Source organism: Aotus nancymaae, unplaced genomic scaffold (assembly GCF_030222135.1).
Source record: "Aotus nancymaae isolate 86718 unplaced genomic scaffold, 86718_ANA_hifiasm-v0.15.2.pri h1tg000108l, whole genome shotgun sequence".
NCBI lineage: Eukaryota > Metazoa > Chordata > Mammalia > Primates > Aotidae > Aotus > Aotus nancymaae.
The window spans coordinates 36,350,557-36,378,441 of record NW_026988523.1 but is presented as its reverse complement, the minus strand read 5'-3'; the positions used below and the strand labels follow the sequence as shown (position 1 = coordinate 36,378,441).

Below are 27,885 nucleotides of genomic sequence, written 5' to 3'. Positions count from 1 at the left end.
CCTCTCCCATTCATGGACATTCATACTCATTTGTTTTCTAGTTGGCAGGGAAAAGCAACCGTAATCTGTTTGTAGCCAGGAAGGCTCAACAATTTGAGTCTGCACAAATATTCAAATAGAAGCAACAAATGTTGAAGAAAGAATTTAAGAATGTGGGAAGTTTGGGGAGGGCAGAGGGCTAGAATCTGAGTGCCTGGTCTGTGCCATGTGGGCAATATGCCCAGAGTGTGACACTGGCTACTTACTTTAGTGAGATAAAGGGGGAAACAAGGGGCTGCTGAGGCGGCCCTTGGGGTGTGTTCCCAGATATTTATGAGTGGAGTTCTAGTTGAGGTCTGTGCATGAAGGAAGGGCAGGAAGTGGTACTTGGGTCCATGCAGGGCATGAAGGCAGGGATTAAATAGCGGGTGGGGCATTAAAAGTGAGGAGAACTTAACCTACAGAATTATAGGCTTAATGACAGGACAAGGGAGAACAGTCCCCCTGACCCCCCCACCACCGTACCTGGACTGTCTGTCCAGAACAGCACTCCTGGAGCAAGTCTCTGTCTCCCTCTAGCTGGTGCCTATGTCGCACTCACCCTCCTGGGCTCTTCACCTTCATCCGTGGGCATCCCTGGGCTTCAGCAGGACCCATTCCCAGCAGGAGCTCCCCGAATCACCCCAGCGATCCCCCCACCGCCACCTCCTCCACCTCTACCACCTCCACAACGCATCACAGGACCCAGACCTCTGCAGGTAATGATCCTTCCAGTTCTCTTTCCTCACCCTAATGTCCTGTTGAAGAGCTCCACATTGGGGAGGAAAGCAGGTTAAATCCATTGGGGCTGTGGTAAGCAGAGCTAGCCAAAAGACATATGGAAAACTATTGAAAGAGTTCAACAAAAACCAGGGCTGCACAGTAACAGTTGTTCCCTGCCTCAGTGTCCTCCTTCCATCGAAATGCATATGTGGTTTTATCACACAGCAACATTGTGTGTTTCCTAAATGTGTGGAAGACTCTAAGGGCGCTCTCCAAAAGTACTCCTCGTCGGAGAGAGAGTGCACACTTCCGGCAGGGACAGAATGCATCTGTTCAAGACCGTTGCCAGCCAGTGTTAACCAGGGTATGGTATAAAGTCAAGGTGTAGGGGAAAGGCTTCCTAGAGAAAAGCCTGCTTCAAGGTGCAAAATACAGAGCCCACTCAGTAGAGGGAGGGATCAGAAGAGGACAAAAACAAGTAGAGGCCAGTGTAGTGGCTCACGCCTGTAATCCCAGCACTTTGGGAGGCCGAGGTGGGAGGATCACTTGGGCTCAGGAGTTTGAGACCAGCCTGGGCAACACGGCAAACCCTGTCTCTACCAAAAATACAAAAAATTAGCCAGGCATGGTGGCATGCACCTGTGGTCCCAGGTACTCAGGAGGCTGAGGTAGGAGGGTTGTTTGAGCCAGAAGGCAGAGGTTGCAGTAAGCCATGATTGTGCCACTGCACTCTAGCCTGGGTGACAGAGGGAGACCCCATCTCAAAGAAGAAACAAAACAAACAAGTAGAAAGGGAGCTCTAGAAGCAAGGAAGGAACACCTATGTGAAGAGTTGAAAGAGGACAAGATGCAGACAGGTAGAGGGAACAGGATTTTTCAGTTGGAATGAAGACTAAACCCACAAGTCTTGGGAGACTTTAGGGAGCAACTTGATGCCAAAGGTGATTACAGCCAAGGTTTCTAGAAGTTCAGGAATAAACTCAAAATAAGATGTGTGTTTACTGCATTCCAGCAAGGTACTGAATAAAACATACTTATGATTCAGGCTCTACTCTTGTAGCTTTCCTTGCCCAAGAATCAGCAGATAGAAGAGAGTTAAGCTATTGAGTTTGTCCCTAACTCTCATACTGCCATATTTTCCATCTCTAGGATCCCGAAGTTCAAAAACATGCCACCCAGATCCTCAGGAATATGCTGAGGCAGGAAGAAAAAGAATTACAGGTAAGGCCACTGCCAGCGGTAGGCTGGCCATTGCCTGAGTGAAATAATACTTTCTCAGAGCAGCCTGCCAACGTGCACAACTTCATTTACAGGCAATATCCCATCACAGTAAAACCGCAAAAAATGAAACTTCCAGACCACTAAAGAATTACCATTGGGCAGTAGAATTTATTAAAGCAGAACTTCACCAGTAGAATGAATAGAATTCTCCATGTGTAATAGGTTAGGATAGTGAATATGTAGACCAAAAAAAAAGTCAATGGAGTTTATCTGGGACATTTCTAAGGAAAGGAAGGGAAAGAGAGAAGAAAGGAAGGGACAGGTGAGTCCTGAGCCAGCCTGATAGAGGTGGGGAGCACTTGGGTGAAGGTTGAAGAGAGTTTTCAGGCCTAGGAGTGATGTACACAGAGAACAGTAAGTAGATTAATTTGCTGGAGTAGAATAACCAGATTCCTATTACAGCCATACATGTAAGTGCCACCATATACAGAACATGGTTGGCCAGGCGTGGTGGCTCACACCTGTAATCCCAGCACTTTAGGAGGCTGAGGTGGGCGAATCGCAAGATCAAGAGATCAAGACCATCCTGGCCAACATGGTGAAACCCCGTATCTACTAAAAATACAAAAATTAGCCGGTCATGGTGGGGCACGCCTGTAGGCCCAGCTACTTGGGAGGCTGAGGCAGGAGAATCACTTGAACCCAGGAGGTGAAGGTTTTAGGGAGCCGAGGTTGCACCACTGCACTCCACCCTGGCAACAGAGTGAGACTCCATCTCAAAAAAAAAAAAAATTGTTTTATTTTCTAGGCTATATAGAAATGAAAAAGATTCTGGTTCTTCCCCTCAACATGTTTAAAATCTAAAGGAGGAAATTTAAATTACGGTAGGAGGGAGAGTGGGAGGAACAAAGAGCTTACAATAAGAGAACAAAGGAGAGCACAATTAATTAATAATGGGAAATATGGGGAAGGGCTTCGCAGAGTGGATAATATTTCAGCTGGGCCTTGAAGAGCAGTACTTGAGTAGGCAAAAGAGATGAGGGAGGGAATGCTAGTGAAAAGACAGCATAGGTCAAAGACACAAAGATATAAAAATACGTGTATTTATTTTCACAAGCACTGAGTTCTTGCTGTATGCCAGGTACTGAATGCATGTTGGGGCAGTAGGTGGGAGTAATGTCAGGGGTGGGCGTTGGAATGGTTACAAAGATAAACAAGAAGTGAACCTCTCCTTTAATGAGTTAGTGATTCCATAGGATATGGATGGATGAATGAAGATATACTATATTATGATAAGTGCTGATATTTATATATTGGCAAATGTCAGGGTAATCAAGACAGTATGGTACTGGTTCAAGGATAGACCTATAGATCAATGGAATAGAATTCAGATTCTGGAAATTAACCCATACATCTGTGGTCAACTGATTTTCAACAAAGGTGTCAAGATAATTCAATGGAGAAAATATAGTCTTTTGAACAAATGATGCAGGGAAAACTGGATATCCACATACAGTTAATGAATTTGGACCCTTACCTCACACAGTAAACAAAATTTAACTCAAAATGGACAAAGACTTAAATGTAAAAGCCAAAAGTATTTTTAAAAACTGTAAAACTCTTAGAAAACAGTTTCGATAGCAGTAAATCTTCATGACTTTGGATTGGGCAGTGGTTTCTTAGATGGACACCAAAAGCTAACCAAAAAAAAAAAAAAAGATTAGTTGGATTTCATCAAAATTTAAAACTTTTGGGTGTCAAAGGATACTATTAAGAAAGTAAAGGCAACCCATAGAAGAAATGGGGGAAAAAAATTTGCAATTCATGTATCTGATAAAGGTCTAATACCAGAATATATAAAAGACTTAGTAGCTCAATATTAAAAAGACAACCCAATTTAAAAACTTGCAAAGGATTTGAATAGAAAGTCTCTAAACACACAAATGGCCAATAAGCGTATGAAGATGCCTGACATTGTTATTCACAGGGAGATGCTAATCAAAACCACAGTGACCTACCACTTCTCACCTTTTAGGATGGCTGTCACCAAAATAATGAAAAATAACCAGCATTGTGAGATGGAGAGAAATCTGAGCAATACTTATGTATGTTTTGTCTGTATATTCACTATCCTAATCTATTCCACCCTTGATGGTGGGAGTGTAAAATAGTGCAAGCACTCCAGAAAACAGTTTGACAGTTCTTCAAAACATTAAACACAGCGATACTATATGACCCAGCAATTCCACTCCCAGGTAATTCTCCCAGAGAATTGAGAACATAGGTTCACACAAAAACTTGTACTTGAGCATTCATACCAGCATTATTAATAACAGCCAGAAACAGAAACAAGCCAAATGTTTATCCGCTGATGAACAGATAAGCAAAATATAGTCCGTTCATACAATGTGATTTTATTCAGCCATAAAATAGAACAAAGTACTGATAAATGTTACAACATGGACGAACCCTGAAAACAGTACACCAAGTGAAAGAACCAGACACAAAAGCCTATAAGTTATATTATTCCACTTACACGAAGTGTCCAGAATATGCAGATTTATGGACAGAAAGTAGGTGAGTGGTTGCCAGAGGGTAGAGAAAGGGGAAATTGGGAGTGACTACTTACAGGTACCAGCTTTCTTTTGGAGTTACGGAAATGTTCTGGGATGAGATAGTAGGGGTGGCTGTACAACTCCGTGAATATACTAGAGACCACTGAGTTGTACACTTTAAAATGGTCATGTTTGTGTCATATGAATTATAGCTCAGTAACAGTTTAAAAAATTAATGTTCTCGAAGCCCAAAACAAGGCATAATGATTTATTCAATAATCAGAAGGCTTCATGAGGGATGTTTGAGTTGGGCTCAGTCTGCTGTTACTAGAACGTTGAAAATGGCAGTGGGACCAGCAGTGGTGGCTCATGCCTGCAATTCCAGCACTTTGGGAAGCCAAAGTGAGAAGATTACTTGAGGCTAGGAGTTCAACACCAGCCTGGGCAGCATAATGAGACCACATCTCTAAAAAAGTTAAAAAATTGGCCAGGCACAGTGGTGCATTCCTGCAGTCTTAGCTGCTTAGGAGGCTGAGGTGGGAGGACTGCTTAAGCCCAGGAGTTAGAGGCTGCAAAGCTATAATCGCACCACTGCACTCCAGCCCAAGTGACAGAGCAAGACCCTGTCTCAAAACAAAAAAAAGAAAAAGAAAAAGTGAGTCTCGTGACTGAAGGTGTTACTGACTTGAATACCACGAGAAGCTTGGAATTTGTTTTGGAGTCTGTTGGAATTAATCAAAGAATTTTCAGTAGGGGACTGATTACATTTTCAAACCAGTGTTCTTAGGAGAAGTCTGTTAAATGTAAGGAAAGCATCTAGGAGGCTTTGCAGTAAATCAGCTATAATGGCAGTTTTAACAAGAACAGGAGGAGTAAGAACAAAAAGGAGGGGATAGCAATGGGAGACATGTGAGAGGGCCAATCAGTAGAACTTACCAATCGGTGAAGGAGAAGAAAGAATAAAAGTTACCCCAAGTTTGTGTGTCTGGATAGATCAAGTGATACCAGTGACAGAGTGAGATAGAGGAGAGGAGCAGAGCTTAGGGGAAGGAAATAAAGATCAGCTTGGGTCTACTGAGTGTAAGATGCCCATGAGACATTCAGATAATGTTATCTCCATTCCGGCACCAGGCATATGCAGATAACAGGGCTGAATTTAGGAGAAAAGCCTGGGTTGAAATAGAGATTTAGATATCCTCAGTATGAAGGTGATAGTTGAAACTTGGGACTGGATGACTGAAAGAGCTCACCCAGAGCACCAGTGCAGAGAGGAGAGAGCTGAGGATGGAATTTTGGGACATATGCGCTTCTACAGCACATGGCACCAACCTCTAATATCATACTGCTTGTCATTTGATTTTTGAAAGAGTAGCCTGTGCAGTAATGGGAGGAAACTGGATTGTATATGTGAAGCAAAGAAGTGCAGGGCCCTAGTTGTAGACTAATGTTTTGAAACATTTGGCTGTGAGCTGGGCGTGGCAGCTCACACCTGTAATCCCAGCACTTTGGGAGGCCAAAGCACAGGATCATTTGAGGCCAGGAGTTCAAGACCAGCCTAGGCAACATAGCAAGCCCCTGTGACTATTTAAATAAATAAATACAGTAAAATAAAATCAGAAAACCACAAAACCACAGGCTTATATGCCTTTAAAAAAAGAAAGAAAGAAAACATTTGGCTGTGAAAAGAAACAAAGGGGCAGTGGCTTGAAGAATCATCAGAATTGATCAAAAGAGTTTTGTTGTGGTGATTTATTTTTGTTTTAAATCAGGAAACTTGAACATTTTGTGGGATGGAGGGAAGGAGTCCTTGGAAAAAGGAGACTTCAAAGCTATGTGAACAGTGCCCAAGAAGAGCCCAAGGCAGTCAGAGGGATTAACTTTGTAAAAGATTTAGACATCGCTTCCCTTCTAAGCCAGGAAAAAAGATGGCTAAAGATGTTTTGAAATGGAGTACAGTTGGGAAGGTTTTTACCAGATAGTATTATCTGCCAAGGCTAGGGAAGGGTTGGGGCTTGATGGGCATGGAGAAGATGAAATATTAGACATGGGGAATTTGTAAAATGGTTGTCAGGTAGCAGTGAATTCCTAGATGAGCCTAGATAATATGTGAACCCAGTGTCTTTATTTCACCATCAAGCTATGGAGCACCTCCTGGTAATAGCTGCCATGTATTCGGGTGTGTGACTTTGCGCTAGACATTCTGCTGACCACTTTACATACATAGTCTCGCTCCACTGTTACACCCATCCCATGAGGCAGGTATTGTTGTCTCCATTTTATCTATGAGGATGTATTCAAGCTTGCCCAAGTCTATACAGCTAGTCAGTGGAGGTGCCAGAATTCAAAGCCAGGTGTTCCTGACTGTGAAGCCCTCCACCACTGTGCTGTCCCCTGCTGCGTGCCCTGAGGAGTGCTAGATAAGTGCTGGGATGGCACCTGCTCTCCAGGAACTTCCTGAGGGTGGGACTGGCAGAGATGGCTGCTCTAGCTGATGCTGCTTCCTCTCATTTCTTGTGCTTCTCATTGTGTGTAAGTTCCCTCTTCTGCACTTTTTTATGTTCTGGTCTGGACGGTCACTTAAATAGTTCATACTTGAGTGGTAGCTGAAAAAGACCTCATTTGGGATGCGGGACTTAAGGCATACCTTGAAGGATGGATCAGATTAGGACAGGCCTTTGTGTTTGTCTTTCACTGGTTGCCTCGTGTGTTCTTTTTCTCATCACTTACATCTTTTTCTGATTCTAAATGATGTTGAAATAGCGTGCATCTACTTGGAGGCAGAGACCTCTTCTCTCTCCTCTTTGTTTTGGGATAACTGCCTGTCCTCCCCACTGGCGAGTTATCCATTCCTACTAACAACCCCTCTCCTCTGCCTTTCCCCCTCCCCGCTCTCCTCCTCACCCATCCCTAGCGTATCTGTGAGGACTATAGCCGGAACCCTGACAGCCTACTGGAAGAGCAGATGGAAGGTGCCCGGCGGCGAGTCACTCAGTTACAGCTGAAGATCCAGAAGGAGACTGGTGGCTCCGTGGTGAGTGATGCAGGCACAGCTCTAGGAAGGCCACATGCAGTGCAGCTGGGGCTAGAGCGAGGGGAAAAGCAAGGACAGAAGGCTTCTTGGATTATGCCAGGACCTCAAGGCTGAACTAGGAAGTGTTTAGTATTTAACAAAGAAACCAAGGTCAGCACCAGAGACGCTGAGCACTGTAGTGACGCTTGGGACACCATAAAAAGAAAAAGCCTATTTCTTGCCCTCCAGCAACAAAGGCGATGGAAAGAAAGAAATAGGAAGTAAACGCACTGTCAGTGTTAGTCTCCGAATTATCCTTCTCTTCCGGGTAATTCCTCATCGCGGGTGTATGTGTACTTCTATGCTGGTTTTACCCAGTGTTTCGCCTGGTACCGTTTCCCACCACCTACCCTCAAGTAATGAGTCTTCTCAAAGAAATACAAGCACTTTTTAAAGTCAGACTACATAAAAGACCCCCAGTCAGTTGAGATGGATCTGTGTTAGCAGATAACCATGCTTTATGGAAAACTCCAGAGAGTAGATGTTTCTTTATCTATTTTCTTCAGGGACTTTGCTATGAGTGTCTTTCTGCTTTCCATCAGGCCTTAATTTTTTGGGTAAATAAGAAGTAACTCTCCAGAAACTTTAAGGTCTCCAAGAATAAGATTTGCCAAAGCCAATAGAAATTATTTAAAGATGATCTACTTTTGCTTTGAGAATATCCAGATTTTAAAAGTTTAGGAAACACAAGCAAATAAATTTAAACTGCTTCGTTTTCTGAAGGACTTCTCATATTGCATGGTTGTCAGGTAGGAGCTCAGGTTGTGGACTTACACCATCTGGATTCAAATCCAGCGTCACTTCTCACCAGCTGAAAGACTCCTGGGCAAGTTAATTCATCCAGAAGAGCCTCAGTTTCCTCATTTATAAAATGGAGATCACAGAGTTAAAGCATGCCTTTGACACGGGGGCCGGACATGTTTGCCGCTGCCGCTGTCGCTGTCAGTTGTGCTATGAGGTGATGAGTCTGAGAAACTAAGCTTGGAATCTAAAGGTCTGAGCTCCAACCCCGGCTTTAGGGTTGACCTGCTGTGTACCTTGGGCAAGTTACTTAAGATCTCTGAGCTTCTGTTTCCTCATTTATAACATAAGAGTAACATGCCTAAGCCAGAGCCATTGAAAGATTAAATGTGATGTAGAAAAGTGCTTTGTAAACAGCAAAGCACTATCGGCATCACTTCCTCCACATCCTGTAGCTCAGTCAGTCTCAGGCCAGTCTTATCTCCTCCTCAGAGATCCCCAAAGGTAAACCTTTTATATCTTCCCTTGGTCACCTGCTTGAATTTTTTTTATACTTCTTGATGGTGAAGAAGTTATTTCTTGTATCCAACCCAAAGTAAGGCACTCCAGGGTGGTTAGATAAAGCTAGCTTTTAGAAATTCGCTAATGGTAAAGCTCCCTTTCCACCATTAGGGGTCATTGTCATCCTCAAACTGTACAAAGGAAGCAGTTCTCTTCTAGCTGGGCATTTTTGAGGCAATGAAGCAGAAGAGGCCACTAATTGTAAGCAAATCAGGCACTGATTGGCGGAAGGAAACCATAGGGGGAGAGGCTCACAGAATTTGCCCACCCTGTGGGCCTTTCTGTTTCAGGACATATTTTCACTGTATGGTGACACCAGCCAGAGACCATCAGAAGGTAAGTCCCCTCATCACCCCTTTTTCCTCTGGCATATCTCTAATCCAGGTTTCTTACCTATTTCTCCTCCCCATGGGGCAGATTCCGGGAAAGAAAATATATCATGCCCACCCTCTGAGAAATGGAATAATGGAAGAAAGCAGCACAAATACACAGGGAAGCTGGATACAACTTAGGCAGTAGAAATGAGTGTATAGCCAGTAGCTGGGACAGATAGGGGCTTGGAACATACCAGAATGAGTATGGTCCAGACAGCAGCTTGACTGACAGCTCCTGGCACTAAGGAATTCAGCAAATATTTGTAAGAAGACATAGGTGGTGACCAGAAGAGGGTTGGGAAGGAGTGGAGGGGCAAAACTAGCTGTGAGAGAGAGCTATGGAGTCTTATTTCAGGTGGTGACATAGCCTGTGCCCAAGTGCAGAGACAGGTGAAAGCTAGATGTGAGGAGAGCAGAGGGGAGGTGTGCCAGGGAAGTGTTTGAGTCTAGGGATCATGGGATGAGAAAGCTGAAGGGAAACTGGTGAAAGAAAAGGTGGCAGCTTCCCCTTCCTGCCCTGGGCACAGGTGCCCAGAATAGAGGCTCTCTTTCCCCCAGGCTACAGCTCCTTCCATATCATATAAGCTGTTTTCTTCTCAGGCCGGCTTTCTCTGGATTCCCAGGAGGGGGACAGTGGCTTGGACTCTGGGACAGAACGCTTTCCTTCACTCAGTGAGGTGAGTCCCAGCAGGGCAAGGCCTGTTCAAAACACGCATTCGGCATCCCTTCCCTTGCCCCAAGGCTCTGCTGCCTTCCCGGCTGCGCTGAGGCTCCAAAGCAGAAATTTCAAATGCACCCAACATGCAAGATTATCAAATCTGACTTCCATTTTATCATAGTCAACTCTATTACATAAAGAGTAGGGTGGAGAGGGAGGCCACAGCATTAACTGTGGCAAGGCTTTGAGAGCGAGGGAGCAAAGACAAAATAATCTAAAACAGTGACTTGACCAAAAACACATTTCCACCTGTCCAGGAATAACATCATCTTAGATTAATACAGTGAACCCAGCCTATTCAAAAGTGGGAGTCTTTTTTTCGCTGTGGATCCTTTTCTTCTCAAACAGCTTGTCTTTTCTGGAATCACTACAAGAATTTCAGGTTTTGACTCAAAGATTATCTCTTCCAGGCGTTCTCAGTTTGCTTATGTAAACTGTAAACTGCAGTATAGAAGTAAGAATAAGTGGAAGAAGTAGTAATGAAGTTAGCAAAATATTTGCTTAGCCAAAGTAATTAAATATGTGAATATGTGGTTGAAAATGTGATAAAAACCTACATTTAGATAACAACTGGAATTTTATTTTCTTACTGCCCTGTCCATGGGAAAATGATGAAATATATGTGAAAGGATCAGTATGTGGGAAAGTCACTGAGAAAGTGGAGTGCGTGGGGATCCTAAAGAATCCACAGTTGACGTTATCTGGAAGGCCACAGAGTTGGTGATGAAGAGTGTGTGCTGTGGGTTGAGGCTGCCTCAGTGAAGTCCAGGATATACCTCATGACTAGTTCTCTGACTTAGCAAGTCTCATAACTTCTTGGAGTCTTAGTTTCTTTGTGTGAAAGTGGGACGCATAATAGTAACTACCTAAAAGGGCTGCTGTGAGAATGGAATGAGATAAGATGTAATGAAGGGCTTAGTCTAATGCCAGGCACGGAGCAAGTACTGCACTTCCCTGAGCTGATGTTGTAAGTGTGGTTATCGCCACCAACACCAAATGAGCTGAGCCTTGAGGGTGTTCTGGACAAGGTTCCTTTTCACAGAATTCTCCGTTTCTCTAGTCATTGATGAATCGGAACTCAGTACTGTCAGACCCTGGGCTAGACAGTCCTCGAACCTCCCCTGTGATCATGGCCAGGGTGGCCCAGCACCACAGGCGGCAGGGCTCGGATGCAGCAGTCCCCTCAACCGGTGACCAGGTGAGTGATCCCGAGCCTCCCTGCAGTTTTCCTTTCTTCTTTTCTCAGAAACAAGATTTGGAGGTGTGTGTGTTACCAGTACATGGTCTTAGATCATCAGACTGACCCCCTGCTTCAGCGACCCAAACTTTGAGACAGTCCCTTACCTAGAGAGCAAACAGGAAAGAAAGAGAACATGGCATAAATAGAAATGCGAAAGTGAAGGTGTCTCAGTTTCTGTGTGAAGAGTGGGTGAATGTATCTATAGGAAGTAACAGCTAAGGAGCAGATAGCTGGTCTTTCTGTCTGTATAGAATAGGAAATAGGTTTAGGCAGTGTTTCTCCAGGATACTAATTTTCATTTTCCCTGTTCCTTAGCAAAATCCTTTCTTAAACAAGATCTTATTATTTGGAACCCTAACATAGAAAAGAAAAAAAAAAAACTCAGCTTTCCTAGGACCTTTACTGATCAGCAACCCCCTGCCCTCAAGGGCACTTCCATGGAGCCCTAAGTTTCTGCAAAACCTGATTTGAAAGGCCCTACTCTCAGGGGCAGAGCTAGATCCAGGAGAGACTTCAGGAAGATGGGTTTTGACTCAATGCACACAGCTTGCAAAGAAGCTGGGCTGTCTGGCAATGGAGCGAACTGACTTGAGAGCCAGAGAATTGTCCTGTTGTTTTTCAGACAGTCAACAGTGTCTAACAACGTTGGCATCTAACAATGTTCAGATGTCGTTAGACATCTGAATATTCAACATTCTACCTATATAAGGTTACTTAATATTTTTCTTTAAGCCAACTCAGTTCTTTAAACTTAAATTCATCTTAAGGAAATCTGTCATTACCTTAAATTAAAACCAACTCACACACTATAAATGCAGAGTAAATGTAACACTAAATATAAGTTTAGAACCAAGTTTGTTAAATTCTACCTAGAAATATATAGAACAGTGTAGAAGAAAGCTGCCATTTATATTAAAAAGAGGAAAAGGAGCCTCTTTCTTTAGACCGCTCTGAATGAATGTTTAGAAACTGATGGTTATTGCCGCTGAGGAGGGGAATTAGCTGGCTTGAGGGTGAAGTGGATGGAAGACTTTTTATTTTATATTTACTCCTTTGTGTCCTTTCAATTTAAAACTACATGATGTAGAAAATTACTGAAAAAAAAAAAGAGACAAAATTTAAAACAAGCTGAAAAATAAACTGTAGCTCAATTCTATTGTTGTCAAAGGCTTTAATTAAGCTTGAGGCCAATTCTGCCTTGGTTAAAGGTATTAAAGCTATGCAGGCACCAGGCTGAAATTTTTTCTGGGTTAATCAAAAAGATGGAATGAGAACTGAAAAGAAACTAACTTTCTTACAGTATGAGCCAGTATTATTTAATGCCATGTCCAATGTTATTTAATGCCATGTCCATATCACCTAAGACCATTTTGACCCTCAACAAAAATCATCTCACTTAAAATCATTTTGAGTTCCACTTCCCACACTGGAAAACATTGGTGTCAGGAGTTATACAGGTGGTATTTTCAAACTGTGGGTTGTCACCTTTTGGTGAGTCATGATAACAATATTGAAGGTCATGAGTAGCATCTATTTCAATGAAGTAGAATCTAATAGCATGGAAAAGAAAGTGTCAGAATTCATCACGTGGTTAGAGTATAATTTTGTGAAACTTCTGTTTAGGTTACATATGTGTGTACTAAGTTGCAGTGAAAACATATTTATTAGAAGTCGTGGTCAAAAGAAATTTTGAAAGCTACTTTCTGGAGTTCTTTTGACTCTGGGATCCTATTAATCACTTAGTCCAGGAGGTCTTCAGAAGATGGAGTCTCTAAAGTAATTTGGATAAAGGGAGAGATGGCACAAGGAAGAAAACAGAGCAAATGATGATCCTACTCACTGAGCTGTCTTTGGTGGCATTGTGATTTTAGAAAACTTGTCCTCTCACCTTGGAGTTCAGGGTTCCAAGCAGCATCTTTTTTCTCTTTTGGAACAGCAGAGTATTTATCCCTCTACTGTTATTTCCCTGTGCAGCTTACCTCAACTTTATATGCTTTATCCGTGCAGGCACCTGGCACATAGTAGCCACCTCATAATGTGTAGTGAATGAATGAGTCAATACTTTGGAATGGGAGCAATCAATATTGTCTTCTGAGTGGCATCTTAGAGGAGGACTTATCCGGGACACAGAGCTCCTAAATTTCTTGAAACTGAAGTTTCACAGTGTGATCTGTAGAAAAGAGGACCGTGGCCTAGGTGAACCTATTTTTTTATAAAGCTAGAGTTATGCAGCATCAAAAGAAAATTCTAATCAAGAGCTACTGTGCAAAAGAATATGTGTGAGCAGTCAGGCGCGGTGGCTTACGCCTGTAATCCCAGCACTTTGGGAGGCCGAGGCGGATGGATCACAAGGTCAAGAGATTGAGACCATCCTGGTCAATGTGGTGAAACCCCGTCTCTACTAAAAATACAAAAAATTAGCTGGGCACGGTGGTGCGTGCCTGTAATCCCAGCTACTCAGGAGGCTGAGGCAGGAGAATTGCCTGAACCCAGGAGGTGGAGGTTACATGTGAGCAAGCCTCTCTGAACCTATTCTGGTTGGGCTGCCGAATTCTCAAAAAATAGAATTAAAAGACAGCAACATATGTTACTCTAGTTTTACCCATTTTATAAAGTTTGGTTATTCTTAGAATGTGGAGGGGAAGGGTGGGGAAAGGGATTTGATGGATATTAAAATGCCTAGTGTACCAGCTGCTGTACCAGATCTTTACCAAAAATCTCATGTAATCTCACAATCAGGAAAAAAGGTGGCCATTAGAATCTTCATGCAATAAATGGGAAAACTGGAACAAAGCAGTCTAAGGGAATGTTCAAGGACTAACCATGTTACTGTCAGAACTAGAATTCAGTTCTCCTGGGCCCCACTCAGGGCTCTTTCCTATCCTAGCCACTGATTGATTGCTGTCTCTACCACCCTGTCTTTGTAGAACTAAAGGACCAAGTTCAGGTTGCTAAGGCATCAGGAATCTGTCCTGTTCTAGGTGAGGCTTTCCTTCAAGTGGCTCATAGAAGCAGGTGTGGGGTAAATGGTCTTGGAGTCCTTGTTTTCCTCTTCGAAATTTTTTCATCTTCTGAAAACTATTTAAGTTGCTATTTTCAAGTGTTAAGAGTAAATAGAGTATAATTCCAGTTTCTTAATAGTAATAAATGTTAATAAACAGCAGAGGAAGAAAACCTAGACTTTCCATAAAACTGTCAGCAGCAGGGAAATGGATGTATAAGGACCTCTCACTTACTGTTGTATCATTCTATAATGTTTGATCTTTTTAATAATAAGCATATTCTGCTTTTGTAATCAGAAAGAATATGTATTTGTAAAGACCTTTTTTAACAAAATCCTCCTAAACAAGCAAAAACCTAGTGCTTTCCAGATTTCACCAGAGAGCTCAGGAGAGCCGGAAGTGCTCGCCCACCACCTCCTGGGGCTCTTGGACCCCAAGAGGTTCAGAGACTAAGGTGTTAGGAAAGGTGGATACTCGGGATGTTTCTGGGAAATACAAATACAGCACATCAGGCCTGATTCTGCAGCTTTGAGCACATCATTCAGTCTGTCTGGGCCTCACTTTTTTCAATAATTAATGAGTGTTAGACTCTAGTCTCTGAGATATCCTCTGGGCCACTCATGTGATTCACTCATTCTGTGATTTACTTATTCTGGGCATGGAGGCCATAAATACCCAGGAAAACAAACAAGGGGTGAGGAGCATCAGAGGAACTGTCAGGAAAAGCCCCTTAAGAAAGTGGGTTAGAAGGGTATCATAGGCCTGGGTTAAAGTGGGCACAAGCAAGCTGGGTGGGTTCCAGAAGCAGAGCCCTTGTTGAGGAATCACTGGAAATGAAGGAGATTAAATTGAGTGAGAAATAGAGTTGGTAGAAAAGCCTTGAAAGCTCAAAGAACCTTTAGGAGAAAAATGTGTACAGTGAAGCATCTGAGAAGTTTATGCAATATGAAGTCTCTTGTCATTCCTAATCTGTGGCATGTCCATCAGGATTAGGTTTTTATTTAAATTAGCACAAGGACTGTAATCCCAGCACTTTGGGAGGCCGAGGCGGGTGGATCACGAGGTCAAGAGATCGAGACCATCCTGGTCAACATGGTGAAACCCCGTCTCTACTAATACAAAAAACTAGCTGGGCATGGTGGCGCGTGCCTGTAATCCCAGCTACTCAGGAGGCTGAGGCAGGAGAATTGCCTGAACCCAGGAGGCGGAAGTTGCAGTGAGCCGAGATCGCGCCATTGCACTCCAGCCTGGGTAACGAGCGAAACTCCGTCTCAAAAAAAAAAAAAAAAAAAAAAAAAAAAAAAAATTAGCACAAGGAGGAAAGAAAGAAAAAGCCAGACTAAGACATTTGGGTTTTAGACAGATAATGGAGATCTACCACAGATTCTTGAGCAGGCAAGGAAAATAATGCAAATGGTGTTAGAGAGAGATCAGCTACATCTCCATTTATTCAGAGAGGCAGAGATCTACCAGTAGAGTCTCTGACAGTTATTTAGCCAGCCGTACTTACTAGGCATAGAATAACTGTTCAGTAGCACTGTGGTAGACACTTCGTTTGGAGGGTGTAAGCGTTTGGGGTGGTGGTGGCTGTTAAGTCTGTTAAGGAAAACAGAACTCCCATCCCAGCAGTTCAGCAGGAGCTATAGGCTCTTATTTTGTTGACTGACAGTCCCTCCCCAGATCTTTTGCAAACAGGAAGAGAACATTTTCTCCTACTTCCCATCTTCATATGTCATGTGATCAGGCTGCTCTGAATCTGTCCTGCCCCACCCAGAAGCAGTTGACTTCCTGCAAGTGGAAATCATTTCATCTGTGCTCTGATTTGGGGGTGGGAGTGAGATGCCAGTGCTCACCAGACCTGGGTGTGCTGCAACTAAACAAACTTCACTGAGGTGGCTGAACCCTCTGTCCTCTATAACCTCTCATCTCTACAACTTGACTCTCTCCCCCAGGGTGTAGATCAAAGCCCAAAGCCTTTAATTATTGGCCCAGAGGAAGATTATGACCCGGGTTATTTCAACAACGAGGTAATGGTTTCCTAGTTTTCTCCTTTCATCATTTTTTGTGTCTCATACAAGATGCTCTTGACTAGAAGCAGTTTAGCATCAGCTGTGAAGGGAACTTGGGGCAGGGAGCTGTTCTCTTATGAACCCAGGAAGGGGGATCACATGGGAGCTAAGCTGGAACCAGCTGTGCTGCTGTGCCCTGCCTCCCATCACACTCATCCTTCTGCCTTCCAGAGCGACATCATATTCCAGGATCTGGAGAAACTGAAGTCTCGGCCAGCTCACCTGGGGGTTTTTCTACGTTACATCTTCTCTCAGGCAGACCCCAGTCCACTGGTAAGTCAGAAGCATCCATCTTGATTGAGTGCCTGCTGTGCTGAACAGAGAGAACCTCTAGCCTCTGTTTCTGCTCCCTAGCTGTTACAAGTCAGATCCATGGGCACAGTCAGGCACTTCAAGGACAGAGACAAAATAGCCAAGAAGATGAAACCTACGCAGAAGGGACTTTTCACTGTATGACACAGCTAACTCACTACATCAGTTGCCTAGGGAGGAGAAAGAGGGCAAGGCCAGGAAAACTCATTCTTGATCAGTTCAGAACGTCTTGTTAGAGAAGTTGTTGTTCCTAGAGTTTTTTAAGTGAAGGTAGATACAGACTGACTAGGGAGTTGAGACAGTAGCCCTGCGAGAAAACTTGCAGATGGCAAGGCTGAAAGGGTCTTCCATGCAAAGATGATGACAAGAGGGAATGTGAGCGCATGGAGACCAAAGTGCCTGGGGACAGTGCTCAGAGCCAGCAGCCTTCCCAGTTTCCTCCTTCTGCTCAGCTGCTTAGAAAGAAAGGGAGATGGAGGAGGGGGGTTGGGGCTGTAGTCTTCAGAATAAACTTCTCACCTGGGGCATGGGCTGCTGTTTTGTCTTTCTGGGGATAGCATCAGAAGCCAGAATGAACAGCCATCCACAGGTATTCACTGAACACCTGTGTGCAAGTCCAAGTGCCGGTGACTCAGAAGCATTCCTGAATAAGACAGGGCACACCACAGAGAGAAGTAAAACATAACCCCTTAGGAAACAAGACATAAACAAGCACAAGACGCAAGTGAAATACACGTGTGGAGAGGATGCGGAGTTGAGGCGTGATCAGTGTTGAAGATGTGCCCGTGGGAAGAGGGTGGGGATTATTTTACCACAGGTTTCGAAATGGTCTGACCCCAGCTTTCTCAACCTCGGCACTCTTTTGAGCTGGAGAATTCTTTGTTGTGGTAGACTGTCCTGCGGCTTTAAGGAAATAGAGCTGCGTCGCCGGGCTGTACCCACTAGATGCCGGTAGCACCATACTCGCCCAGTAGTTGTGACAACTAAAAATTTCTCCAGATACGGCCAAATGTCCCCTAGAGGGCAAAATTCCTGCTGGGGGAAAACCACTGCTCTAACCCAGTTATCTCTCCTCCTAGCTTTTTTACTTGTGTGCAGAAGTTTATCAGCAGACAAGCCCCAAGGAGTCCCGAAGCTTGGGGAAAGACATCTGGAGTATTTTCCTGGAGAAAAATGCGGTGAGGCAGTCATAGATTGGATTATAATTTTATTATATTCTTTGAACTACCCAGAGGCAGAGGAAAATTAAGCAAAACATTCAGACCAAACGGAGACATGTTCTTAAAGAGAAATCTAGGCCAAGAGATTAGTATCCCTGGATTCTGTTCCAGCGCCACTCTCAAAAAATCTCGCTGTACCTCTTTTTCCACATAGAATACACATTGTGTCTCTCTGGAATGTTTGGAGGAGGAGATTGTACCAGATTCTCTTTACTCTCCCCTGATTCAGCACCCTGGTTCCCCCCAGCCATCCCTGCCTTGCCCATCTCTGGGCTGAAGAAACAGAGGTCTAGAGACATCAGATGATCTAGATCAGTAAGGCAAGAGGAGAACCCTGGCTTCTGAAGCTCAGTCCGACTTGCTATTACTACCCGAAGGCAGGAGTCAGAGGTGGGAGGCCTCTGAGTGTCTGGCATAGGCAGCACCCTGTGCATTGGTGCAGAGTTCCCAGGGGTGTGTCAGGGATCCTATGGGCAAGAGCACTTCTGCTTGCAGAGGGCAACTGCCGTCCCATCTAATCTGATCAACTAAACTAATTCCAAGGTGACTTTATTCTTCTGGCAGTAAGCCAGTAGGGTTAATGAGGTTGGGGAAAATTGGTTTTTCTTAAGAGTTTTGGCCCAGTGCAGTGGCTCACGCCTGTAATCCCAGCACTTTGGGAGGCCGAGGTGGGTGGATCACAAGATCAGAAGATCGAGACCATCCTGGCTAACACGGTAAAACCCCGTCTCTACTAAAAATACAAAAGAATTAGCTGGGCATGGTGGCGCGTGCCTGTAGTCCCAGCTACTCAGGAGGCTGAGGCAGGAGAATCTCTTGAACCTGGGAAGTGGAGATTGCAGTGAGCTGAGATTGCACCACTGTGCTCTAGCCTGGGCAAAAGAGACTCTGTCTCAAAAAAAACAAGAGTTTTATATTTGCCCCCTTAAATGGGTCTTGAGTAGAGAGGTTAGCGCTGCTGGTTGTTCTCTGTTGGTTGTTTGGAGCCACTCCAGTACCCAGGTTTCAAGGACTTGTGTAGCAAAAGCCAGACACCATACTAACTGCAAGGCTAGCTTTCCCTTGGGAGTCGGGGGGGAGGAAAAGTTCACCACATAGCCTAATGAAGGCTTTTCCCTTGCTGCTAAGTCAGCACAGGTCCACTTTTTGGACAACATGCCATTCCATGTACTCTAGTGGCCTGGAAATAAGAGTGGAAAAACTGCATGTGCCGCTCTCAGAATATAGTCCCAGCTCGCTCTGTAGCCTCAGACTCCGTTTCCCAAAAACCCTAGCCTAGAATTCAGGTGTGCAGTTGGAGAGTAATGAGAAGGATGGCGGGCGGATGTAGGCAAAAAGGCATGTGGCCAAGCCCTCCTCACCCCGCACACTGTTCATCTCTCTGGAGTGTGCAGACCTGACCATTCTGCTCCATGCTTCTGTTTTTTAGCCTCTGAGAGTGAAGATCCCTGAGATGTTACAGGCTGAAATTGGTAAGTTGGCTCATTGGTCAGTTAGTCTTCGCTTGGTGCCTTTCTTCTCCTGAGCTCTCAGGAGGCTCCAGTGGACAGAAGGGACATAGTCGCTATCCTTGGGCAACCGTCCTCTAATAGGGGAAAGGACCCATAGGACAGTTGCTCCAGAACACTGCACAGTAGCTAATGGACAGGTGCAAATGGGACAGACCCTGCCTAGGCGTTCACTCTGCTGTGGGGAGCTTGTCGTTTGAAGACAGTGGACTTGGAGTTAGAAGACCTAGGTTCATGTCTGCCACCCTTCCACATGACCTCTCTGGGCCTCCACTGGCTTATCTGTACAAAGAGGAAATCAGACTTGATCAGGGATTCCTAAGCCAGGTTGATTATCAAGAATCCCTTGGGGAACAAAAAATAGAGAAACTAGGGCCTCACGCCATCCTTCTGCAGAGCTGGAATCTCTAGGGTGGTTTTTCTTGTTGGTTTTTTTTTTGGTGGGGGGGGGGGGGGTATTTTTGTTCCTTAACTTATAAAAGTTAAGGAACTGACAGCAGCTAGTCCAGAGTGAGGACCCAGCAGGCTAGATGGTGCCCGACTCCCTTCTCCTTCTGATCATGAGAAGAAGAATTAAGCAGAGGCAGTCTAAGGTGATGTCAGCCTGAGAAGCTAATCACTAGCAGCTTTTTAGAGGACAGGAATTGGAAGCTGCATTTAGAAAGAGATGATTTGTGGGCACACGTGACAGGGAGGAGAGCTTATGGACTCAGGCAGAGTGTGAACAGAGCTTGCTCAAATGCAGAGAGTGAAGCGCAGCTCCCAGGAACTTAGCCTAGCCTGGGTGGGGATGGATGCAGGAACTAGAGGAGAGACATCTTTCGGTTAATACTGGGAAGCTCAGGTTTCATGGGATGTGAAGTGCTTGCCTTTTTTAGCCTTGTGAGTTGCTTCTGGGGCAGTAGAGGGGAGCAAGCCTCTCAGAGGTCTGCACTTGGATGTCAGAATGGCACTTAGACACATCTGATGAGAGGGGCTTTAATACTTCTCTCAATGGAGCACAGAACATCCAGAAAATATTTTTGTCCTTGCCGTGGACTTTGTATATCAGGATTCCAGTCCTGAATTCAGGAATGATCTGAGAGGTCCAGGCCTCCTCTTCCTTTAGGCTAACAGGGCAGAAAGCCAGCCCTTCCTCCCAGTGTCACAGGGAGCTGAAATGCCTTGAGATGCTTAGCAGAAGTGACCTCCCCCCACCCCCAGCACCCCACCCACTGTGCCTTCTCTGGTCTCCCACTACAGACTTGCGCCTGCGGAACAGCGAGGACGCCCGCGGCGTTCTCTGTGAAGCTCAAGAGGCAGCCATGCCTGAGATCCAGGAGCAGATCCACGACTACAGGTTGGCCCAGGAGCTGCCCTCCCACCACTCTCCTCACACCTCCACCACTTGGCCCTCGTTCCTTCCCTCTGGGGCCTGCATGTGTCTCTTGTTATATGTGTTTGCCTCACTCTTTCTGGGTGTCCATCTATTGAACATTTGTGTATAGTTCTTTCTTTCCCTGTGTTTCTCTGGCTTAGAACGAAGCGCACTCTGGGCCTGGGCAGCCTGTATGGTGAAAACGACCTGCTGGACCTGGATGGGGACCCTCTCCGAGAGCGCCAAGTGGCCGAGAAGCAGCTGGCTGCCCTTGGAGATATTTTGTGAGTCTTCAGCTTCCTCCCTCCCCACTGAACATGCCAAGCAGGTTGACATATTTTGTGGATCTGTTCTTTCAGTCTCTCGCCTTCTTCCACTTCTTGCCTGATTCTCCTGCCCCTGGAAGATGGGGAGTCGTACCCTCCTGCTGCATTGGTCAGGCTGAGGGCTGCAGGTGTCAAGGGTGTGGCAGAGCCCAGAGCTCCTGATAGTCATTTGGTGGTTATGACAGACCACGGGCCCCACGAATGTGATGAGCTTTCTGCTTCCCCTGCTGGCCCTCTTCCTGACCTCTCTCCCTTCCTGCCTCTGAGATCTTACCTGTCACAGTGAGTGAGGCCAGTGCTGTGTGTGCCCAGCGGATGCAGTTCCTTCAGGAGGCAGCTAGAACTGGCTTAGGAGAAACTGAACCATCTTTTACTCATCCACGGCAGAAACCTGAACTAGCGCGACATACTAAGGCGCTTCTGGCACAGCTGCTTTTGTTATGCATTCCTAGCCCCATTTTCTAAAGCGTCATAGGCTCCTGTGATGCAAACCCCAGTATCACAGACTTTGTGGGGACACTTCAGGCTTAGAAGCAAGTTTTTGCCTAATACTGCTTCTCACTAAGTACTTATGTGACCTTGGTTAAGCCATTCCATACAAGTCAGATCCATGGGCACAGTCGGGCACTTCAAGGATAGAGTCAAAATAGCAGAGGATGAAATGTATGCTGTCTCTGCTAAGGCTGATATTTCAACTCGGCAAATATTTATGGAGTTCCTCCTGTGTACCAAACACTTGCGCACTTTTCCCCTACTAACCCTCCTTTCATCTAGGAGAAAACTTACCCTCCTCCTAGCGTCTGACCAGGTGACCAGCCTGTGTCTTTGCAGCCTGAGTCATCTGTTCTTTCTTTCATTCTAGGTCCAAGTATGAGGAAGACAGGAGGTAAGCAAGTCTATGACACGCATCTGCAGCTTTCAAGGTGGAAGGAGTGGGGTTGAGCTACTGTGCTTTCCATTTCTGCCAATCACAGGGCAGTCCCTAGTGTTATACAACCACGCGGGACCATGGTTCCTGCAAGTCTAGCTCTCAGGGGGAATCATGAGGCCCATGCCCCAATGTTCAGGGATCACTGCCTGGGCATGTGGGCCTGCTCCTCATTGGGAAGACACCAAGCTGCCATCGCTCCTCACAGTCCCATACCTGGCTGCAGCTTCTCTACCCAGATGAGCCACTTTTTTCCCTTAAATCACCTAAAGTGGTAACGGTAATCATGAAGTCAGCCTGTTAGTGGCATCTGCAGAGGGGAGCTGTGGTGCAGCACAGTTCCTTTCTTGGCACATATTAGAATTTTTTTTTTTGCAAGCTATATATTCATCTCATTGTTTTTCATTAGCCAAGGTTAAAGTGAGTTTGCGCTCCCTGAGCAGACAAACTAATAGGGGAGAGAAAATGGGGTTAGGAGTCTCTTGAAGAGGGAAAAACAGCCAGAGCTGAAGCCTTGCTGCATTGAATGCACAGGGTGGATCATCATCCTTTTAAACACAGAGCTCTGGACATTTTCATTTGTGGCAATTGGAAGCCACTTGCCAGCTCCTTTTCCATCTCTTTTTCTCTGTCCTGGGGATGGGAGGATGGTGACGGCAGTATACCTTGGCAGAGGCTGCTTGGCATTTCTCCTTTGCCCTGGCCTCCCCACCCCTGCACATATGCCTGAGAGTATCAGCTGCCGACCTCAGCCAGTCCTCCAGGTCTGTCTATGACTTGACCAGCCAGGAAATTATTTACTTACATTTTAGGGAATTGGCATGTTCTTCCACTGACCATCATCTGCTCATGGGGAACAGTTCTGCTTAGGGAAAGAATTAAGACTTCTCCTGGGAGTCTTGCCAGCCCAGACTTTTAGCCAGCTTCTGCCTGCTCTCCCATTTAATTATTCTAGACTTCCCTTTGAATACTTTGACCTATAACTACCCCTTCCCCACTCCACTGGGTGGTGGTGAAACACAGGGAAGATAACTTGAGCTCTCTGATTTAAGACACTGTTCCTCTTTTACAGCGCCCCCATGGACTTCGCCCTCAATACCTACATGAGCCATGCTGGGATCCGTCTTCGAGAGGCACGACCTTCTAACACAGCTGAAAAGGCCCAGTCTGCTCCTGACAAGGACAAGTGGCTACCCTTCTTCCCTAAGACCAAGAAGGTGAGGGCTGGGCGCAGTGGTTCATGCCTGTAATCCTAGCACTTTGGGAGGCCAAGGCCGGTGGATTGCCTGAGCTCAGGAGTTTGAGACCAGCCTGGGTGACATGATGAAACCCTATCTCTACTAAAATACAAAAATTAGCCCGGCATAGTGGTGCGTGCCTGTAACCCCAGCTACTTGAGAAGCTGAGGCACGAGTATTGCTTGAACTGGGGAGATGGAAGTTGCAGTGAGCCAAGATCACACCACTGCACTCCAGCCTGGGCAACAGAGCGAGACTATGTCTCAAAAAAAAAAAAAAAAAAGAAGAAGGTAACAGAGCTGTCCTAGAAAATACCTCCTCTTGGTGCAGTGCGCTGTGCTGAGGTAGATCAGGAAAGCCATCTTGCAGGTCTCTGGCTATATCCCTCCACCTGGATGTGGAGTCAGTGAGAACCCCCAGACTAGAGCAGCTCTCAGTCCCTTCCAAACCCAGGCCAGAGGTGAATGTACTTGTAGGGTACCAGCAAGAGTCAACTCTCCAGTTATTTGCTGAGGGCCAGCCTTAGGGGACAGTGACAGAATTGATTAGCAGCCACACCTGGGTATCAGGACCTCCTCCAAACCCAATGTCTCCTGTCTCAGCAGAGCAGCAATTCCAAGAAAGAAAAGGATGCCTTGGAGGACAAGAAGAGAAACCCCATCCTCAAATACATTGGGAAGCCCAAAAGCTCCTCTCAAAGCAGTGAGTATTTGGGGAGCAACAGCCTTGGGCATTCCTTGGGCAGGGACCTCAGCCCTTTTATATACCGGTATATTGGCAGAGGGCCTTCCAGTGTTTCTGGGAGCCACAGGCTCAAACTGAGACCACAGCCACTTTCTCCCCTTGCCAAATCCAGTGCAGCATCTCTGAGGTTCAGGCAGATGTTTCCAAGCCAAGGAAGCCGTGCCGGTCCCTGGGTCTTAGTCTAGGAACCCAGAACAGTTGTAGCTACCAAACAGCCATGTGAGAAACATCTCCCCCTGGCAAGGATCGCCCTGTGGACAGTAAATGCCCCATTCACCTTCATCCAAGGGCCTATCATTTTTCCCAGCACACAGGACTGCAGGAGTACAGATGCAGCGGGGGATGGTTGAGTCACTATTAGTAGAACTAGTCAGTTTGGGGCCAAGTTTGGGACCCAGAGTTTCCCCTAATGCCATCAATAACCTAAAACTCAAGTGATCCTACCATTGATCTCTTCCCAGCACGGAGAAACTTGTCTGGAAATTGTTGTTGGCCCCTCCCAGTCATTACCTTAAACCCCGCAGCATCAGTGGGAATCTGTGAAGGGCAGTGGGGTGGGCCAGCTGCCCTTTCTGAAACTGCTGCATTGCAGGAGAGGGAAAGGGATTCTTCGAGATCAGCCTTGATTTTTGCCACTACCTTTTCATTTTCTGGCTTGATGTAACTTTTATTTTGATTCTTAAAACATTGATTTGACTTTTCATGGTTTACTTTTGTTTTTGTTTGTTTTTCTTTTAGCATTTCATATTCCCTTGTCCCCTGTGGAAGGTAAAAGGACCATTTTCTTTGGGTTTGTCTTTGCATTAGCATTGAGTTTCCATCTCCCAAATCCTGTCTTTTCTGTTCCTCTTCCCTCCCTTTCTTTCTCCTCTCCATTTCTCTTATGCATTGCTCTTTGTTGCTAAAGCTGCTATGTGCTGCAAACCCTGTGGGGGGTTGGGGAGGGCACCACCCTCATGCCAGGTACAAGACCTTGTCTCCTAACCCAGAGTTTCAGGGGGCAGGGCCCCTTCTTCTGCAGGGACAGCTCCTTCTGGTAGTTCTGGCCAAGGCTAGACTTCTGGTTCCTCTGGCAGTTTTTTCACAGCCCGAGGCCTTTTCTCTATTATTCAGTCACATCTCCATGGATAAGCGTCCAAAAATCCAGAGTTCCATATAAATGAGAGGAATCCTCACACATTGAAGGGTCTTGCAGTGAAGCAGAGCGCCTCAGATATTTTTTTTTTAATTTTTTTTGGAGACATAGTCTCACTCTTGTCGCCCAGGCTGGAGTGCAGTGGTGTGATCTCACCTCACTGCAAACTCTGCCTCCCAGGTTCAAGGGATTCTCGTGTCTCAGCTTCCTGAGTTGCTGGGACTACAGGCGTGTGCCACCACGCCCAGCTAATTTTTGTATTTTTAGTAGAGCCGGGGTTTCACTATATTGGCCAGGCTGGTCTCGAACTCCTGACCTCAAGTGATCTGCCCAGCTTGGCCTCCCAGAGTGCTGGGATTACAGGTGCAAGCCACCACGCCCAGCCAGTGCCTCAGATTTTTGTTTTTAGTTAAAATAATAATAAAAATTCTCATTTTTGAAAGTTAATTTTTTTTTTTAAGTAAAGTAGGAGTCTCTAACAATTTTTTCTCCTGGGTATTTTTGTTCCTATCATCTACTTAAGCCCTTCAGTGTAGCACCTCCATCTCTCTTGACTTTTAACTACCAGCACTGTGTAACCACAGCAGTGAAAAAAGAATGACCCTTAATGTATTTTAAAGGACCTAATATCTTCCAGAATCTGTGTATTTAAAACATTAATGTGATACACATTAACCCACAAGAAGCTTAGCGCCTACAGTGAAGTGTCACGGAATTCAGCACGTTTTTTTCCTATTAATAAGGTCCATATGCATGCAATTGATTAACACTTTCTAGGTTCTACAATAAATATATATAGAGAGAGAGGAAGAGAGCAGTGGGATGCAATCAGGAAATTATTCTGTTACTACAATTTATTTTATGTAAAAGTGGCAATGAAAAATATTCAAAATTATTTTAAAAGTTACTAAACTCCTAGACTCTATGCCATTTTAAGCAGTAAAAATAAGGAATTAATGAAAAAAAGTTTATAAAACAATGGGGAAAAAAGAATGGCCTTGAAATCCAGTCCTCAGTTTTGTTTTTTGGGGTTTTTGTTTTGTTTTGTTTTTTGTTTTTTGTTTTTTTTTTTTTGAGACAGGGTCTTGCCCTGTCACCCAGGCTGGAGTGCAATGGTGTAGTCATAGCTTACTACAGCCTTGAACTCCTGAGCTCAAGCAATCCTCCCACCTCAGCCTTCCAAGTAGCTGGGACCACAGGCGTATATCACCACACCTGACTAACTTACTTTTGTAGAGACAGGGTCTCACTCACTATATTGCCCAGCCTGGTCTCAAACCCCTGGGCTCAAGTGATCCTCCTGCCTTGGCCTCCCAAAATGCTGGGATCGTAGGCATGAGGCACCATGTGCCTAATAACTTTGCTCTTTTTAAAAATGCATTTCCTTCTACCTGTTTTTCCCTGTTGCTCTGGGTCATTCGGTTATACCAGATCTCAGGGCTACACCTGTTTGTTGCCACAGGTAAGGTATAACTCTATCTAGAGCACAATTTTCCAGGTGGCCCATCGGAAAGGGAAGAGGGGACTCAGCCTGTTGGCTTTCCATTATAGGATGTTCCCAGACTCCCACATCACCACCCAGCCAAGGCAGCTCAGGGCTGCGTCTGCTCGGCTGACCCTGGCATCTGCATGGCTTCAAGGCCCAGGTGCACATTCAGGCTGGGACAGGCGGATCTGCTCTTAATCTCCAAAATGAGAGTGATGTTAGTAGCCCCTGTTCCTGTAATATGCACACACAGCCACTTACACAGTTTTAGAAAAATATTCCCTAGCCATTTGCCTAAAGGCTGTGGAGCTGTAGACTTTGAAGACAGCAGCTAATTTTTTTTTTTTTCTGTTCTAGCTTAGAAATTTTCTTATGAAAGTCAGATTTTGAGACAGATTTGTAAGTTTGTATATTTATAAGTTTGCCCATGACTTCAGATGTCAGAATCTCTGAAGTCATGGGCAGGACTCTTAGTATGGTTATAACGGATCAAGGCCCAGACCCTGAGCTGTTGATATTGCCTCCCCATTTCCACTCATCCTTCCCGCTGGTCTCAGGCAGCCAGCATCTCTAGCCCACCCCTGTTCTAGCATCACTGGGCTGGGCTGAGAACTGAGCTAGTTGACTTGAAGGTGAACTCCTTATCTCTTTTCCCTCCTGCTGAGAGCCATGGAACTTGGTCTGAGTTCTCCAGGGGCTCTAGATGGCATTACCTGTGCCTTTTCACTCTCTCCTCTGCTCTGTCTGTCTGACCAAGAACAGCTCTCTTCTGCCTTAGCTTTGAAAGGGGGCTGGAGTTTGAATGCCAGTGAAGTCTTTCTTCTGTTCCTCCTAGGTCATCTCTCACAGTACTAGAGAGTCTGATTCTGTAGTGATGGAGGCCAGAGAAGGGCAGAAAGGACAGGAAGGAGAGGCAGAGAGAAACAGAAATAATGAACTCTAAAATTCATTTAAATTTGAGAAACTCCTGATATATTTTGGCAACATGGTCAAATTACATGTAGATGTGCTTTGGTCTTCCTGGCTATTTTTTTAAACTTTATGTGGCTCTTAGGAAAAACCTAATCGTGACTTTCAGGCAGAAGCATTATTGTAATAATATGAGAGCCAAAAGGACATTTATGGAAAATAGACTTCCAAACCCTCTCATTTTGCACATGAGGAAAGAATAGACCCAGAAAGGTAGCATGACTGCCCAGGGCCACACGGCGAATTCATAGGAGAACCGGAACCAGGGCACATCTCCTGACTCTTGGTCCGGTGCTATTCTCATCCACGCTTGCTCATTGCTCTGTCTGCTGGGATCTGGGGGAGTCAGGGCCTGAGAAGCCATCCCTGA

At 45.3% G+C, this 27,885-nt stretch overlaps 1 protein-coding gene across 13 annotated transcripts in view; it reads left to right on the top strand.

Moving 5' to 3' along the window:
* The window catches only part of ARHGEF11 (Rho guanine nucleotide exchange factor 11), a 112,386-nt gene that overhangs the window by 66,729 nt on the left and 17,772 nt on the right, over positions 1 to 27,885 (top strand). For 6 of the 13 annotated variants that reach the window (XM_064370351.1, XM_064370347.1, XM_064370345.1 and 3 more), the window contains 16 exons: positions 559 to 737; positions 1,891 to 1,962; positions 7,429 to 7,548; positions 9,180 to 9,225; positions 9,864 to 9,940; positions 11,042 to 11,179; positions 16,176 to 16,250; positions 16,464 to 16,565; positions 17,684 to 17,782; positions 19,254 to 19,296; positions 20,575 to 20,671; positions 20,851 to 20,973; positions 21,878 to 21,901; positions 23,016 to 23,160; positions 23,784 to 23,883; positions 24,664 to 24,693. In XM_064370351.1, coding sequence (XP_064226421.1) covers positions 559 to 737; positions 1,891 to 1,962; positions 7,429 to 7,548; positions 9,180 to 9,225; positions 9,864 to 9,940; positions 11,042 to 11,179; positions 16,176 to 16,250; positions 16,464 to 16,565; positions 17,684 to 17,782; positions 19,254 to 19,296; positions 20,575 to 20,671; positions 20,851 to 20,973; positions 21,878 to 21,901; positions 23,016 to 23,160; positions 23,784 to 23,883; positions 24,664 to 24,693 — 1,470 coding nt within the window. The remainder of the gene's footprint in view (positions 1 to 558; positions 738 to 1,890; positions 1,963 to 7,428; positions 7,549 to 9,179; positions 9,226 to 9,863; positions 9,941 to 11,041; positions 11,180 to 16,175; positions 16,251 to 16,463; positions 16,566 to 17,683; positions 17,783 to 19,253; positions 19,297 to 20,574; positions 20,672 to 20,850; positions 20,974 to 21,877; positions 21,902 to 23,015; positions 23,161 to 23,783; positions 23,884 to 24,663; positions 24,694 to 27,885) is intronic. The other 7 variants (XM_064370350.1, XM_064370344.1, XM_064370342.1 and 4 more) reach the window with 4 other exon arrangements.